The sequence below is a fragment of the Enhydra lutris genome, unplaced genomic scaffold, assembly GCF_002288905.1.
Source record: "Enhydra lutris kenyoni isolate GAN:26980312 unplaced genomic scaffold, ASM228890v2 scaffoldscaffold21, whole genome shotgun sequence".
In the NCBI taxonomy this organism is placed as follows: domain Eukaryota; kingdom Metazoa; phylum Chordata; class Mammalia; order Carnivora; family Mustelidae; genus Enhydra; species Enhydra lutris.
In genome coordinates, this window is record NW_019154105.1 from 68,389,868 (window position 1) to 68,407,913 (window position 18,046).

General features: G+C 42.9%; 1 protein-coding gene across 1 annotated transcript in view; it reads left to right on the forward strand.

Annotated features, from left to right (window-relative positions):
- LOC111149225 (DNA polymerase nu) overlaps positions 1–18,046 on the forward strand; it is a 136,983-nt gene that overhangs the window by 26,743 nt on the left and 92,194 nt on the right. Inside the window, 5 exon segments of the mRNA XM_022506173.1 lie at positions 1,254–1,322; positions 3,231–3,291; positions 4,005–4,069; positions 16,832–16,915; positions 17,405–17,500. Of these exon segments, the coding sequence (XP_022361881.1) occupies positions 1,254–1,322; positions 3,231–3,291; positions 4,005–4,069; positions 16,832–16,915; positions 17,405–17,500 (375 nt within the window).

Consider the following 18,046-nt stretch of genomic DNA (forward strand, 5'->3'; position numbering starts at 1 on the left):
ACATTGCCCAAAGTCAAGTTGAGGCTGTGGTTCAAAGTGTGTGTTTCTGACTCTAAAGTCTAGTTTCTTCCTAGTGCATCTGGGGATGGGAATAGCCACAGGGAACAGAGCAGCAGCCACAGAGGTGTTTTCTCCCTGTCAAGGAGCCAGGGCCCCGCACCCAGGCTGGAGCAGCTGCTGATGGTGCTGGGGACCCTGCCCGTCCCACCACTGCCCGTGTGCCATTGCCTCACCCAGGGCCCTCAGCACACTGCAGGAAGAAAAGCAGCAGCCTCTATGAACTCGCACTTGAATCTCTTGACTTGAAATGTGTCCACTGTGAAGGCCTGCAGTGTGTGAGGGGTGGGAGGGGAGAGCCAGGCCCACTCTGTGCTGGCTGAAGAGGTGACGGGAATTATCTGGGAGAATGCAGGGGGAGTCTGGGCCAAGGGAGCAGCACGGGAGCTGGAGGGAAGGGTGAGGTTGCGAAGGAAGGTGTTGGGCAGGGGGTAGCTGTGTCAGGGGCTCTTTCAGGAAGGTGCTGGTTCCCCTTGGAGCTCGGTCTTGTCCTGGCAGAGCCCCGGCTGGAGAACCATTCATAGTGGGAGGCTCATTATGAGGTCTGTCCTGTGGGAAGCTCTTTCGGGCAGGAGTAGACATTCTGCCCCAAGACCAGTCATGCATGAGAGCTAAGGCTGGGGATGAGGAGAGTGCAAAGGCCAGACTACATCAGCCCACTGCTGGCTCCTCATCCTGGGGTTTCTCTGGCTTGGGGCCTTGAGGCCAAAAGTGGAGTGTGGGGAGTTGTTGGCAGAGCGAGTTACCTGGCAAGGAGAGTCCAGCTGTGTGTCACGGGCTACAGCCCTGATCATCCACGCTCAGGCCTCTGGGGCTGACGTCTGGGTGAGGACGGATGCTGAGGGTGGCCACGTGGCTCCTCAGCCTACTGGGGCACGTGGCGGGTACGCGTCTGTCTCTCCCACTGTGTGATCTTTGCACCGTGGACACTCTGCAGTTCCTGCAAAATGAGGAAAAAACCGGGTTTGGGGAAGAGGCTCCAGGTAGCTTGCACTTGCCTGGTAAGAAGGCTGTTGTGTAACGTGGGAGCTTGCTCACGGGAGGTATTTGGTGAGGCTGCTGACGAGTCATGTCTGCCATGGAAAGACTTATGCCACCTAGCTAGTGCCCATTTCTGTGGGTTGTGTCCCTCCTTGGATTTCGATGAACATTGCTGCAAGTTTGCCTAATCTTTCATTCTTTTTGATCTTTTAAAGAATCAGAATGTACGTGTGAACCTGAAGACACTCTACAGACTTACGATGGGCCTTTGCTCCCAGCTGAAGGCAAGGCATCTCGTTGTAACTTGGGGTCGGCAGGCACTCTTGCTCACTGTTGCATCTTTCACTCCCATCCATGCTCACAGCTGTGCAGAAAACAGAGCAGTGAATTCTCAGGCCAAGTGAACTTGTGCCTCACTCATAGAAGGACAGGCCACATGATGGGACCTGGAGGGGTATTTTTTTTTTTAAGATTTTATTTATTTATTTATTTGACAGAGAGAGAGAGTACAAGCAGGGGAAGCAGCAGCAGAGGGAGAGGGGTAAGCAGGCTCCCGCTGAGCAAGGAGCCAGATGTGAGTCTTGATCCCAGGAAACTGGGATCATGACTGGAGCCGAAGGCAATTGCTTAACCAACTGAGCCACCCAGGCGCCCCAAGGACTTGGAGTTTTTATTTTTATTTTATTTTATTTTTAAGATTTTATTTATCCATTTGACAGAGATCACAAGTAGGCAGAGAAGCAGGCAGAGAGAGAGGAGGAAGCAGGCTCCTTGCTGAGCAGAGAGCTCGATGCAGCTGGGCTTCAGGCTCTGTGGCCGCAGGCCCAGGACTATGGGCTGCTGGCAGGGGTCCAGCGGGAGAGAGGAAGCCCTTTTTTCTTCCCTACTGATGCAGCCCAAGAACTGAGGAGGAGCCAGGTGGTGGCTTGGAGCACGTCAGCCCTTCCCCGAGGGCAAAGTTCAGGGCTTGGGGCCAGGAGGAGTCCAGTGAGGGCACGGTGGAGGTATAGGTGAGGCCGAGGGTTTTGGATGGAAGCAGGAAGGGACACACATGACAAAAGCCCTGAGAAGAGGCATGGAGACAGTCTGAATAAATGCAGAGACCTTTCATACTCTGGGAGGAGGTGACCTGGTGACCTCATATAAAGATTTCACCTCTCCCCACACTAATTTCTAAAGCCAATGCAAAAACCAATGAAAATTCTAGCTACACTTTTGGGAATTCAGTAAACCTATTCTGAAGTTAAATGGAAGATTAAAAGTTTAAAATACCGGGGCGCCTGGGTGGCTCAGTGGGTTTGGCCTCTGCCTTCGGCTAGAGTCATGATCTCTGGGTCCTGGGATCAGGCCCCGCATCAGGCTCTCTGCTTGTTGGGGAGCCTGCTTCCCCCACTCTCTGCATGCCTCTCTGCCTACTTGTGATCTATGTCTGTCAAATAAATAAATAAAATCTTTTTTTTATTAAAAAAAATAAAAACTTTTTAAAAAAAAGTTTAAAATACCTACATCACACTTAAAAATGAGAAAGATTTGGGAGCCCTGGGTGGCTCAGTTGGTGAAGTGTCTGCCTTCGGCTCAGGTCCTGATCTCAGGGTCCTGAGATTGAGCCCCTCGTCGGGCTCCTGGCTCTATGGGGATTCTTCTTCTCCCTCTCCCTCTGCTGCTCCCCTTGTGTGTGTGCTCTCTCTCTCTCTCTCTCTCTCAAATAAATAAAATATTTTAAAATTTTTAAAAATGAGAAAGATAAAGGGAATTGGGAATTGGCCTACCTGATGTTTCTAAATATCTCTATGAGGTCTTGGTAAGGAAATAGGATATTTGAAATAGGAGTTCTTCTAGTAAGGAGGATAGCAGGAGGGTGGCTGTTGGGTGGGAGTTGCCTGAATTCCACCTCAGTGCTATCAAGTAGGCTGTTCAGCCCAGTGCAGACAAAAATAATTTAAAAGTAACATTGGGGGGGTGCCTGGGTGGCTCAGTGGGCTGAAGCCTCTGCCTTTGGCTCGGGTCATGATCCCAGAGTCCTGGGATCGAGCCCCACATCGGGCTCTCTGCTCAGCGGGGAGCCTGCTTCCTCCTCTCTCTCTCTCTCTGCCTGCCTCTCTGCCTACTTGTGATCTCTGTCAAATAAATAAACAAAAATCTTAAAAAAAAAAAAAAAAGTAACATTGGTATCATTTCTTCCTACAAAACAGGTTTATGGTTTATGGCAACTATTTTGTACTTTGGAGCTTCCTCTGATACCAATTTTGGCAGGTAAGTTACCATAAAGATGACAGACAGTCCTGTTTCTAGGGAATTCTTGTCACTGTTTGAGAGCAGCTGTTTCTCTCTTATTAGGGTGGGCTGTGTGTCATGGGAGTGCTGCGAAGCAGCAAGCCCTGTATTCCCCTCTCTGTAATAAGAGGGGTTGGAGAGCATCACCTGTTGATCTAGAAGAACAAGACGGTTCTGACCTCTCAGTCACATGGGGTCCCTTTTGCATCCTGGCCAAGCGGCAGCCCCACGCTCCTGAGAGCAGCAGTGTGGAACGAGCCTGTGGCATGTTCTGCACAGCAGTTGTTTGTCCTGGTGGTGTACTGTCAGTCCTCCCCCTTGGGACAGCACCTAGGACAGTCCCCCCTTGGGACAGCACCTAGGACAGGCCCTCCTCTGCCTTTGCCTCTCAGCCCCCACTTGGCCCAGGTCCTGCTGGGCACTAGGGGAGCCGAGCCCAGCCCAGTGCTCCTCAGCCTGGCTGGCCCGAGACAACTCCATCCCATGTGGCCATTCAGGGAGTGTCCCTGTGGCCCCCACCGCCACTGCTGGGCTCCAGCACTGACCCTCACAGATTGTTGGTGGAGGTGGGACGCAGCAGGCACTGTCATTATTGTCCTTGTCAGGGAGTAAGTCTTGTTCCCCGTCCCGGAGGCTTTCGTGGAAATAACTCATTGATGCAAGTTTGATCTGCTTTGGTGTTTGAATCACAGTGATGGAGAGCCACAGCATTCGGGTGAACAGAGGAGAGATGGAGAGGACTTCAGCCCTGCTGGGGGTGCGTTTTTATTTCAGAGCCAGGCTGCCTGTTAGCTCTTTCCTGCCTGTAAGTCCTTCCCCCCCGCTTCTCCGTTCCTCACTCACCTGGCTTGGATGTATGTGCAGGGGAGCACTGGGCTCTGATGAGCCTTAAACGGGCACATAGCTGGGAGCTCGCTCCGTGGCGCACACAGGATTTCATGGGTCCTCTGGCTTCTCAAAGGTCAGGTTCTTCTCACAGGGACACCACCTGTAGTTTGGTAAGGGGAGTTCATGGCTTTCTTGGGTTCTTGGTTAAAGCAAGAATAGGGCTCCCAGGTGGCTCAGTCAGTGAAGCATCTGCCTTTGGCTCAGGTCATGATCCCAATGTCCTGGGATCGGGCTCCAGGCTCCCTGCTCTGCGGGGAGCCTGCTTTTCCCTCTGCTGCTCCCCCTACTCATGCTCTCTCTCTCTTTCTCTCTCAAATAAATAAAATCGTTTTAAAAAGCAAGAACAAAATTTTAAAAAATGAATGTAAAAAATTAAAAATACAGAGGGTGCATGGAGATGCATAAAAAAATGCATTAAAATGTTTCACATAAGTTGTTTTAAGGGAAGCTCTGGTATAACCATCACCTGAGTCATAGTGTAAAATTTCCGGAAGTGCTGTGTGCCTTTTCCCCATCAGAACCCCTTCCCGCTGCCCAAAGTAACCTCTGCCCTGACTTCTGGAGTCACTACTTATTGCTTTGGTTTCCTTTCCACCTCAGTGCCTAAACCGTATGTTGGCTTTCCTTTGGAACTATGAGTTAGAGGTCATCTGATGCGCTCCCTCCGCCCCGAGTCTCAGCTCTACCACTGTCCTGTGTGGCTCGGGCTTTGTCTTCCTTTGCCCGCGTCCCACTGTGGACAGCATCTGGGGTATGGCACACTGCTCCACTGAGCATGTCTGCTGGGCCCTGGGCGCAGGATGGTCTCCTCAGCTTCAGGAAGCAGCACTGAGTTGCTTTTCAAAGTCACACCACCGGGAGCACAAATGGGATGGTCCTGCCATTGCACGGCCTCACCTACATGGGGACCCCAGGCTTTTCAGAGCAGCCATTCTGGCGGGGACATAATGGTATCTCGGTAGAATTTTGGTTTCTATTTTCCTGACTACTGATGAGATGGAATAGCTTTTCACGTCATCATTGGCTACTAGGAGTTTCTCTTTGGTAAAAGATCTTTTTTCAGGTTTCTTACCCATTTTCACATGGAGGGGTTTGTCTTTCCCTTATTAATTTATAGACATCTTGATAAACTCCAGTTACAAGCCTGTCACAAAGACCTTCTCCCTCTCTGTGTTACCTTTTTACTCTCCTCATGATGTCTTCTGACAAATAAGAAGTTCCTAATTTTTAATATAGCATAATTTACCCATCTTTGTCTTTTTGGTTAGTGCTTTCTGTGTGCGGTTTAAGAAAGCTTTCCTTACGTCAAGCTCATGAAGCATTCTCCTGTGTTATGTTTAAAAGCCATTTTTATTAGCCTTTGCATTTAGGTTTATAATCCACCTGATTTTTTCTTTTTATGTACTTTTTTAATTGAGAAAGAAGTTGCCTACAGTGAATAGTACAAATATTTTAAATTATTGTGACAAAATGTAACATTTAGCATAAAGCTTACCATCTTAGCAATTTCCGATTAGACAGTACAGTGGTATTAAATACATTCGTGTGCTTACACGGCACAACTGCCATCCATCCCAGTCACTTCGCACTCGCCCCTCCCCACCGCTCCCGACAGCCACCGTTGTGCTCTCTGTCTCTATGATCTGACTGCTCTGGGTACTTCACGTAAGTTGAATCTTTTCTTTATCTTTTAAAAGATGAAAAAAGAATTTATCTTTTTGTCACTGGCTTATTTCACTTAACATAATGTCTTCAACATTCATCCTGGTTTTAGCGTGTTGCACTTTTCTTCCTTTTCAAGGTCAGATGTATGTACCACATTTTGCTTACCATTCATCTGCCAGAGGAGGCAAGCGACCGGGTTTGCTTCCGTGTTCTAGCCATTGTGAGTAATGCTGCTATAAACACGGGTGTATAAAGAGCTCTGTGAAGCCCTGCTTTCAGTTCTTTTGAGTACATACCCCAAGACAAATTGCTAGATCTTACAGTAATTTTTAATTTTTTGAGGAACCACTGTACTTATTCCACCATTTTACACTCCCACTAAGAGTGCATAAGCGCACTTTCTCTACATCCTCACCAATACCTATTGTTTTCTCAGTTTTTTGTTTTGTTTTCTTTCTATAATAGCCATCCCAATGGGTGTGAGGTGGTATCTCAGTGTAGTTTTGATTCTCATTCCCCTAATGTTTAGTGATATTGATCATCTTTTCATGTGCTTACTGACCATCTGTGTATCATCTTTAGTAAAATGCCTGTTCAGGTCTTTTGCCCATTTTTTTTTTTTAAAGATTTTATTTATTTATTTGTCAGAAAGAGAGTGAGAGAAAGCAACACAAGCAGGCAGAGAGGCAGGCAGAGGTGGAGAGAGAGGCAGGCTCCCCACTGAGCAAGGAGCCCGATGCGGGACTTGATCCCAGGAACCTGGGATCATGACCTGAGCCGAAGGCAGCGGCTTAACCCACTGAGCCACCCAGGCGTCCCTGCCCATTTTTTAACTGGGTTGTTAATTTTTTCTTCTTGTTGAGTTTTAGGAATTCTCTATATACTCTGGATAGTAATCCTTTTCAGATATATGATTTTTAAATATTTCCTCATTTTTATGGGTTGCCTTTTTACTCTGTTGATAGTGTCTTTTGATGCACAAAATTTCTAAGTTTTCGTAGTCCAATGTAAAATTTTTTTCTTTTGTTACCTGTGCCTTTGTTGTCATATCCAAGAAATAGCTGTCGAATACAATATTGTGAAGTTTTTCATCCTGTGTCTCCTTCAAAGAGTTTTATTGTTGTAGGTCTTACATTTAGGTCCTTGATACCTTGATACCTTGATTAGGTCCTTGAGTTAATTTTTATAAATGGTGCAATGTAGGGGTCCACCTTCATTTTTCTGCATGCGAATGCTCAGTTTTCCCAGCACTATCTGTTGAATAGACTGTACATTCTCCATTGAATGTTCTTAGCATGCTTGTCCAAAATAATTTGACCATATTTGCAAGGGTTTATTTCTGGGCTCACGACTCTATTCTCTTTGTCTCTATGTCTCTCCTATGCTAGTACACACTGTTTTGATTAGTGTAGCTTTGTAGTCAGTTCTGAAATCAGGAAGTATAGGGCCTCCACATATGTTCTTTTTTCAAGATTGTTTTGGCTATTTGGGGTCTCTTGAGATCTTTTATGAATTTTAGGATGCATTTTTCTATTTCTGAAAAAAAGGTCTCTGGGATTTTGATAGGAATTACATAGAATCTGTAGATCTCTTTGAGTAGTTTTGGTAAGTCTTCCAATCCACGAACATGAGATGTATTTCCATTTATTTATTTATTTTTAAATTAATTTCAGCAGTGTTTTGTAGTTTTCACTGTATGAGTCCTTCACCTTCTTTGTTAATTCCTAAATATTTTATTCTTTTTGATGCTACTATGAATAGAATTGTTTTTGTAATTTCCTTTTCAGATTGTTCATGTGTAGAAATACGGCTAATTTTTGTGTGTTGATGTTGTATCCTGCTACTCTGCTAAGTTCCAAAGTTCTAACAGTTGTTTGGAGGTTTTTTTGTTTTTTTGTTTTTTGTTTTTGTTTTTTTAGGTGTGGACTCTACACATAAATGGTGAGTTTTCTATACATAAAATTATATCGTCTGCAGAGATAAATTTACTTCTTCTGTCCAATGTGGATGCCTTTTTTCTTGCCTAATTGCTCTGACCAGAACTTCTGGTACCATGTTGAATAGAAGTGGTGAAAGCAAACAGCCTTGCCTTGTTCCTCATCTTAGAGGAAATGCTCTCAGTCTTTCTGTGGGTTTTCTTTTCCTTTTTTTTTTTTTAAAGATTTTATTTATTCATTTGACAGACAGAGATCACAAGTAGGCAGAGAGGCAGGCAGAGAGAGGAAGGGAAGCAGGCTCCCTGCTAAGCAGAGAGCCCGACGTGGGGCTCGATCCCAGGACCCTGAGATCACTACCTGAGCTGAAGGCAGAGGCTTTAACCCACTGGGCCACCCAGGCACCTCTCTGTGGGGTTTCTTATATGGTTTTTATTATGTGGAGGTAATTCCCATCTGTTCCTAGTTTGCTGAGTTTTTTTTTTTTTTTTTATCATGAAAGGGTGTTAAATATTGTCAAATGATTTTCGACATGATCCTCTGTTTTTTTTTTTTTTTCTCCCTCCTTGTGTTGATGTGGCATATTACATTGATCAGTTTCCATGTATGGACCCATACTTGCATGCCAGGAATAAATCCCACTTGGTCATGGTATATAGTCCTTTTAAAATGTTATTACTATGTTGTTAAGGATTTTTACATCGATATTCATAAGGGTTGTTGGTCTATCTTTTTCTTGTATCTCTGTCTGGCTTTGGTATCAGGGTAATGCTGCCCTCAGAATGAGTTAGGAAGTGGTCTTCCATCCTCTCCATTTTTTTTTGAAAAGTTTGGGAAGGATTGGTGTTGGTTCTTCTTTAAATGTTTGGTAGAATTCACCTGTGAAGTTAATGATCTAGGGCTCTTCTTTGTTGGGAGAAGAATTATTGATTCAATCTCCTTATTAGTTTTAGGACTATTCAGATTCTATTTCTTGGTGATTTAATCTTGATGGGTTTTGTGATTGTTGATTGAACTTTTATCTGTTTCATCTAGGTTATCCAATTTGTTGGTGTATAGTACTCTTTTGTAATTCATGGTACTCTTTTGTAATTCTTCTTATTTTTGTAGAACAATGTCCCCACTCTCATTTCTGATTTTATTACTTTGAGTTTTCTCTTTTTTTTCTTAGTCTACCTAGTGAAAACTTGTCAATTTTTAAAAAAATTTTTTGAAAAACTAACTTTTGGTTTTATCAGTTTTCTCGATTGTTTCCCTATTTATTTCATTTATCTCTGTTCTGATATTTATTATCATCTTCTTTTTTTCACCTTTGGGTTTAATCTGTTCTTGTAGTTCTTTAAGTTGTAAAGTTAGGTTATTGATTTCAGGTCTTTCTTGTTTCTTAATTTTTATAATATTTATAGCTATTAAATTCCCCTTTAGGGGCGCCTGGGTGGCTCAGTGGGTTAAGCCTCTGCCTTTGGCTCAGGTCTCAGGGTCCTGGGATCGAGCCCTGCATCAGGCTCTCTGCTCAGCGGGGAGTCTGCTTCCTCCTCTCTCTCTCTGTCTCTCTGCCTACCTGTGATCTCTGTCAAGTAAATAAATAAAATTTAAAAAAATTCCCCTTTATTGCAGCTTTTGCTGCATCCCATAAGTTGTGGTATATTGTGTTTTCATTTTCATTCATCTCTAAATAATTTCTAAATTCTCTTTTGATTTATTCTTTGATCCTTTGATCGTTTAAAAATAATTTATTTTCCACAGTTTTGTGAATTTTCCAGTTTTCCTTTTTTTTTTTTTTTTAAAGATTTTATTTATTTTTTCAAAAGAGAGAGATCACAAGTAGGCAGAGAGGTAGGCAGAGAGAAAGAGGAGGAAGCAGACTCCCCGCCAAGGAGAGAGCCTGATGCGGGGCTCAATCCCAGGACCCTGGGATCGTGACCTGAGCCGAAGGCAGAGGCTTTAACCCTCTGAGCCACCCAGGAGCCCCTCCAGTTTTCCTTTTGTTATTGATTTCTAACTTCATCCTGTTGTAGTCAGAGAAGATGCTTTGTATAATAACTATTTTTTGATATCTCTTGAGCCTTAATTTGTGGCCTAAGATATGGTCTGTCCTGGAAAATGTCCCATGTGCAAGTGCATGTGGTTGTTGTGGGTGGTGCTCTGCTTGTCTGTTGGATGTCATTGGTTTCTTGTGCTGTTTAAGTCTGTTTCCTTATCTTCTCTGTGGCTGTTTTACCAGTTATTGTGAGTGGAACTATTATTGTAGAATTATCTATTTATTCCTTCAATTCTGTCATTTTTTTCTTCATATATTTTGATGGTCTGTCATTAGGTGTGTAAGTGTTTATAAGTGTTGTATGACAGTTGCTGTATGTGTCACTTTGTCTCTATTATCCATTTTTTTTTAAAGTCTATTTTTTCTGATATTAATATAGCCATCCCTGCTCTCTTTGGGTCACTATTTGCATATCTCTTTCTGTCCTTGTACTTTCAACCTGTCTGTATCTTTGAATTTAAAGTTTGTCTTTTGGGACACCTGGGTGGCTCCTTTGGTGAAACATCTGCCTTTGGCTTAGGTCATGGTCCTGGGGTCCTGGGATTGAGTCCCACATTGGGCTTCTTGCTCAGCAGGGAGTCTGCTCATCCCTCTCCCTCTGCCCCTCCCTCTGCTCATGCTCTCTCTCTCTCTCTCTCAAATAAATAAAATCTTTAAAAAAATAATGTTCGCCTCTTATGGACAGCATGTAGTTGGACCATATGTTTTTATCTATTATGCCAATCTCTGTCTTTTGATTGGAAAGTTTAATCCATTTACATGTAAGTAATACTGATAAGGAGGGACTCAACTTATGTCGTTGTGCTGTTTTCTATGTGCATTATACATTTTTTTGTCTCTTATTTCCTGTATTACTGTCTTCTTTGTGTTTAGTTGCTTTTTTGTAGTGAATCATTTAAATTCCTTTCTCATTCTCTTTTGTGTATATCCTATAGCTATTTTCTTTGTGGTTACCGTGGGGATGACATTTAACATCCTAACATTATAACACTCTAATTTGAGTTTATTACAGCTTAGCTTGAATAACATGCAAAAACTCTGCTCCTTTACAGCTCTATCCCCACCCCTTTCAGTTGTTGATGACACAAAATTATATCTTTATACATTGTGTGCCCCAAACATAAGCTAATAATTTTTTAAGTGCATTAGTCTCTTAAACTATTTAGGAAACATGACTTGGAATTATAAACCAACATTACAGTAATACTAGCTTTTAACTCATAATTTCTTTTAAATATGGAGAAAACAAAAAGTGCAGTGACAGATTGTTATTATAATACTAGCTTATATAAGTGCCCACATAGTCACCTTTCTTGAGATCTTTATTTCTCCATATGGCTTTGAGACACTGTCTAGTGTCCTTTCATGTCATCCTGCAGGACTCCTGGAGCATTTCCTCCAGGGCACATGCAGTGATCACATCTTCATCAGTTTTTCTTTATCTGGGAATATTTCAGTGTCTCCCTCAGCCTTGAAGGATAGTTTTGCCAGATGCAGGATGGTTGGTTGACAGTTTTTCCTTTTAGCACTTTGAAAATATTGGCTCACTGTCTTCTGGCCTCTAAAGTTTCTGATGAGAGATCTGCTCACTGACGTTATTGAGGATGCCTTATATGTGAGGACACTTTTCTCTTGCTAATTTCAAGATTATCTGTTCACCTTTGGCTTTTGAAACCTTGATTACATTGTGCCTTGGTGTTGATCTCAGTTCCTCTTACTTGAAGTTTGTGGAGCTTCTTGGATGTTTATATTCATGTGTTTCATCCAATTTGAAAGATTTTCAGCCATTATTTCTTCAAGTATTTTTGCTGCCCCTTTCTTTCTCTTCTCATGGGATGCCCGCAATGCTTATGCTGATCTGCTTTACGATGTTCCACTGGTCCCTTAGGCTTTGTTCACTTTTCTTCAATTTCTTTTCTGTGTGTTCCTCAGCCTCAGTAAGTTCCATTATCTTGCCCTCAAGTTCACTGATTCTTTCTTCTGCCTGCTCAAATCTGCTGTTGAGCCACCCAAAGAAATTTTCTATTTCAGTTAATATACTTTTCAGCTCCAAAATTTCTTTTTATTTCCTTTTAGGTTTTTTTTCTCTCTTTGTCATTATTTACATTTTGCTCACACATTGTTTTCTTAACTTTCTTCACATCCTCCTCCTGTTCTTTGAGCATCTTTAAGACAGTTGTTTTAATGTCTTTGTCTAGTAAATCTGCCATTAGGTCTTATTCAGGGACAATTTCTGTTGATGTTTTGTTTTGTTTTTCCCTTTGAATGTGGTACTTTTCTTTGTGTGTCCTGACATTTTTTATCGAACATTGGACATTTGAATCTGATAATGTGGTAGCTCTGGAAATCATATTCTCCCCCCATCACAGGGTTTGCTGTTCTGTGTTAGTGTTTTTGGCTTTTGTTTTTTTATTGCCATGGGGTATCTCTGTGCTGAAGATCAGCCTGAGGGGCAAGCTTAAGGTCTTCTCATGTTTTTCCTAAGATTTTTCCTGGGTATACATGGTCTGCTTCTAATTTTCCCTGCATAAGCAGTAGTGTTTGAACATCCTTGACTTTAATTTCTGGCTCTCAAAAGGAGGAAAAATAAAAAATCAAAGGAGATGCAAAAGAGTACTGGCCCTTTAATTCCCCTGGAAGTCTGTTCAGGTGGAGAGGGAGGGTCTTACAACAATGTGGGGAGGGGCTACAACCATGGCTGCCTGCCTATTTGTCCGCAGGTGTGTTATTAAAATTGGCAGTCAGAGCCCAGATCCCTGCTCTTTGCAGGACAGGGTCTTTTTGCCCACCCTGGCTTCTGCACACTGTTCCAGAAACATGTGGATGATTGCCTGCGGTGTGGTTGGTAGTGGAAGATGGGGATGGGTAGCTGCTACCATGCTAAGAGCTGAAATTGACCAAAAGTAGCTGTAATTTACCTTCCAAGCCTGGAAGTTGCAAGCCGTCAACAGACTCCTGAGTCCAGGATGGTTATTGCATCAGATGGTTTCTGCCCCTGCAGCTGTGGTCCAGGTGGGGAGGCAGTTTCTCACACGCGCTTCCTACTTTTTTCCAGAATCTCCTTGGTGTAAATTTTAAGTGCACAGCTTGACATGTTTTTACACACATACACATGAATGTGACTCCACCCAGAACAAGATATAGAATATTTCCAGCACCCAGAAGGCTCCTTCTTCCTGTCCCCTCCTCATCTGTACCCCCAGAGAGAGCCATTAATCTGACTCTGTTCATTGATTTTGAGCTTCATGTAAATGGAACCACACAATGTGGGATCTTTGGTTCTGTCTTTTTTTATTCACATTCCATCTTTGGGATTCACTTGTTTGGTGAGTTTAGCAGATGTGTGTTCCAATGAGACTTGCTGGGTAACACCCATTTTAGAACGTGTCTTAGCTTCCTTACATCCTTCTCATCGGTAAGCACTGTGATCACAGTGGCTGTGATTCATGTACATAAATTCATGTACATAAATGTGAGTGCCCCTGTCTCCTGATTTTATGTCTGGAAGTGGAAATGCTAGAACATAGGGTGTGTGTAGGTGGTAATAGATACTTCCAAAGACTTCTTGGAATTCCAATTCCATTTGCTACATCCTCACCATGCACACTGCCAGTCTTTCTCACTTTACTTGATCTGATGGGTCTGTCATTGTATATTTACAGTGGATTGTGTGGATTTACATTGTGGATTTAGTTTGCATTTTCCTGATGATTAATCATATTGAGGACCTTTCCATACGTTGGTATGGAAAGTATACCATATACCATGGTGGTATTTTGGATGTACTCTTTTGTTATCAATTTTGCAAAGATTTCACTCACTCTGAAATTTATGTTAACTGATTTTTTCATATTGATTTGTAAGAGTTCTTTATATATTCTGTATGTGAGTCCTTGTAATAAATTCTGTCTTTTGTAATATATATTGAAAATCCTTTCTCCCAGTCCAGGGTTTGGCAAACAATAGTCTGGACCCAATCTATCCTGTGGCCTATTTTCATATGGCCTACAAGTTAAGAGTGGTTGTTACAGTTTTAAAAGACAAACACATAAACAAAGATAAAGAAGAATACGTGACAGGAGGCATATGTGGCCCATAGAACCTAAAATACTTTCCAGCTCAGTCTGTGTCTATGGCTTGTCTTTTCACTCTCTTAATAGTGGTATCTTTTGGTGAACAGAATCTCTTTATTTTAATGAAGTTCAGTGAACCATTTTTTCAAATGTTTAAGAATTTTTATGTGCTGATCTCTTTTGTATGCCTTCTAGTAAAGATATTCTTCTGTGTTTTCTTCTATAAACTGTATTATTTTAAGCATATCATCCATTTCACATTAATTTTTCTATATGGTATCAGGTATCATTAAGATTTTCCCCCCAAGTTGATTTCTGTTTTTTTCAGTTTATTAATAGTGCCATTGTTTCCCCCCACCGAATTACAGTAACATTTGTGTCATAAGTCAGATCAATACCATCAAAAGTTCAGAGAAAAGCAGAAGTAAAACCACTGGAGCACTGAAGTAGTAATTAGCAAAACTTAATTGTACACATATCAGAAAGACAGTTTACAAACCAGGAGCACTCAAAACAAGCCATGGAGTGAGGCTCAGAGGTCTGATGTCATAAGCCCCTTATATGGTGTGGAGGCAAAGACTGGTTATTCTTCACAGTGGTGGACTACTGCAGTAGGATTTTGGGGAGCACAATTTGAGATTCACTTAGGATTTTCAGAGGCACAAGCAAGAAACAACCCAGATCAAGTTAGCCTTGCTGATCTCCCAGAAGAGACTAAATGGAGCATTACTTGTAGGACAACACGGGTTTTGTCTGCTTAGGGAATTTTCAAGGCTGGTCTCAGTGTATGTTTGATTTTGTAATGTGGATCTTTTTCTGGACTCTGTTTTGTTTCATGGGGTTTATTGGTTTATCCTGTGCTAATACTCCCCTGCCTTAGTTATGGTAGCTTTGTAATAATACATCTTAATACCCTATGGTATGTCTTCCATCTTTGTGTTTATTCTATATGGTATTGTCTAGTTCTAAGTTCTTTGCATTGGCCATATAAAATTCTATGATCTACTTTTTAAAAAATCCTGTTGGGGGACGCCTGGGTGGCTCAGTTGGTTAAGCAGCTGCCTTCGGCTCAGGTCATGATCCCAGTGTCCTGGAATCGAGTCCCACATCGGGCTCCTTGCTTGGCGGCGAGCCTGCTTCTCCCTCTGCCTCTGCCTGCCATTCTGTCTGCCTGTGCTTGCTCTCTCTCTCTGACAAATAAATAAAATCTTGAAAAAAAAATCCTGTTGGGATTTTGATTGTATTTTCATGCATATGACAAAGGACTCCTATGCAGACTACAATAGAGAACTCCTATCAATAAGAAAAAACCAGTTAACATAACTTTTAAATGGGTGACAATTTGAAATGAATTTACCCATGCGGCCACGCAGCCAGCACCTGCGCCTAGCTGAGCCCCACCCAAGGTGCTGATCCACTCCAGTGTGCTCTGTCATGTGGCAGCAGGTAACTGATACAAGCTGGCCCAGCTTCCTCTCTGGACGGAGGGCTTGCCGTGCCCGCTTCATGGCCTGACGGGGCCTCCAGCCTCTGGCCCCACAGCCCCACTGGGCTTCCCCCTTGTTCTGCCTGCTGCTTTGCAGTGTGTATCTATTCCGGCTCTGAAGAGATGCTTGTGTTTTGTTTTGTTTCTTTTAAGAAACTATCTTTTTGTTTTTCTCTGTTTATTTATCCATTTCTTCCCGTGCCTGAACACGAGCGCATTATCGTGCAAGTTTACTGTGCCGTTTTAACTGGAAGCTCACACAGTTTGTTGCTGGAGTTTTTGTTCCCTAAGGTATGGCTTACTCCTGAAGGGATCCATTATCTGTCCTTTAATGCTCTGCTCCTTGGTTTCTTTTTCTCATTTCTTTCTTTGACAACCGAGTTCTGGCATACTTTAACCGAGGCACGTGTTTCTGGCTTCTTTTCACCTAGATACTCCTTTCTTGTATCAGGTTCATTCTGCTCCTAACTTCTCTGGACCCTCTTTGTAACTTCTTTCAAAATGTCAGCCTCAAGGCTGCCCTCATCCGATGAAGGAGAGAATGCAAATGATAGTTCACCAGGGTGGGTTGGTTTAACCCCTGCTCTGTTTTCTTTTACAATTATATATATTTTTTTAAGATTTTATTTATTTATTTGACAGGCAGAGATCACAAGTAGGCAGAGAGGCAGACAGAGAGAGAGAAGGAATCAGGCTCCCCGCTGAGCAGAGAGCCCAGTGCAGGACTTGATCCCAGGACCCTGAGATCATGACATGAGCTGAAGGCAGAGGCTTAACCCACTGAGCCACTCAGGTGCTCCATTTTTACAATTATGTTTTTAAATCCTGGCTGCCTGCTACTTTTCTTCTGATGGAAGTGGCAAGGGGGTGGGGGCTTACAAATTCGGCTCTGCCCCCGACCCTGTGCTGTGTCAGCTGATGCAGAGGACATGCTTAGATTGTTTTTCACTTGGACCATTCATACCTCCCTCACCTCAAGCCAGGCTGTGTTCCGTGTAGTTGGATGTGGTAGTTCAGAGCATAGTCCCTGGTGTCCCCTGTGACTACTCTCTCCACTGGGTGGGAGGGACCTACAAGGTCAATGGTCCTAGCTCCTTTACGGTGGGATAACTTTGATGCTTTCAAGTTGGTGGTATGATGCTAGATCCCTTTTCTAGGAGTAATATTCCTAGAGAATTCATTCTTCTCTTATTTTGGTGTGTTACTTCCTATTTTGCTTCTTTCATTTTGCTTCCTGAGGTTTGGGAGAGGATGATTCTGTGAGCCTGACGTTTCCACTGTGAATCAAAGGATATATTTTTAATATACATTTTGGTAAACATTTGGCTATTTTTTATTCTTATAATAACTTATGTTGGGAACCGTTTGATGAGCAAATAAAATAATTTTAGATTGTGAAAACCATTAGTAAGATTTTATATCACATTCACAGTCTCGTCTCAAGGAACTGGAGCAAGAAGCCCATTTTGTTGCAGGAGAGCGGTTTCTTATAACAAGTAATAATCAGCTTCGAGAGGTAAAGCAAAATTTTGTTTTTTATAAAATATACTTCTGGGGCGCCTAGGTGGCTCAGTGGGTTAAAGCCTCTGCCTTCGGCTCGGGTCGTGGTCTTAGGGTCCTGGGATTGAGCCCCGCATCGGGCTCTCTGCTCAGCAGCGAGCCCGCTTCCTCCTCTCTCCCTGCCTGCCTCTCTGACTTCTTGTGGTCTCTGTCTATCAAATAGATAAATTTAAAAACCTTTAAAAAAAATACTTCTTAGGGGTTAAAGAGAGATTTAGTCTTAATTTATAAATATTATTTTATGTTTATTATCTGGAAAGTATATAAGTTGTTCATGTTTTCTCACATTGAGATTCATTCCTTCAAAGCCTGCAAATCCAAGAACAGTATGAGATCAGAATTTGAGTGTTTGTAGCATCTAATTGGGTGGGCCTTCTGTGGCTGTGATGTTCAGTTTCTCTCAAAGCTGAGACCCGTCCATCACGTGTCCCTGCTTTTGTTGAAGATCCTCTTCGGCAAGCTAAAACTGCACCTGCGGAGTCCCAGGGAGACTCTTCGTAGAACAGGGCTGCAGAAATTCCCATCCATGTCAGAAGCCGTGGTAAGTTCAAAAATTGTCCCCTCTGTTTTTGAGACAGTAGCATGCCTCTACCACGTGTGAGTCACCCTCAGGCCTGCCTGTCCCCCTGCAGTGGGCTGTGCAGCAGGTGCTCCCCTCAAGGCTGCCCTCCTAGTTTGAACAATGAGGAAAAGTACAGTTTTCTGGAAGCAATCCACCAACTTCGTCATCTGCAAAGGACAATTAGGTGGAATTTTGTTCTGAAAACAAATGGTTGTCAGTCCAGTCATAGCCTCTTAGAAGTTAAAGGCTGCCACTCCTTTCCTAGATTTATTTATTTATTTATTTTTTAAAGATCCTATTTATTTATTTAACAGACAGAGGTCCCAAGTAGGCAGAGAGTTCAGACAGAGAGAGAAAGGGGGAAGCAGGCTCCCCGCTGAGCAGAGAGCCCGATGTGGGGCTCAATCCCAGGACCCTGAGATCAAGTCCCAAGCTGAAGGCAGAGGCTTAACCACTGAACCACCCAGGTGCCTCTAGATTTATTTATTTTTTAAAAAAATATAGATGTAGAAGGTTTTTCCTTTT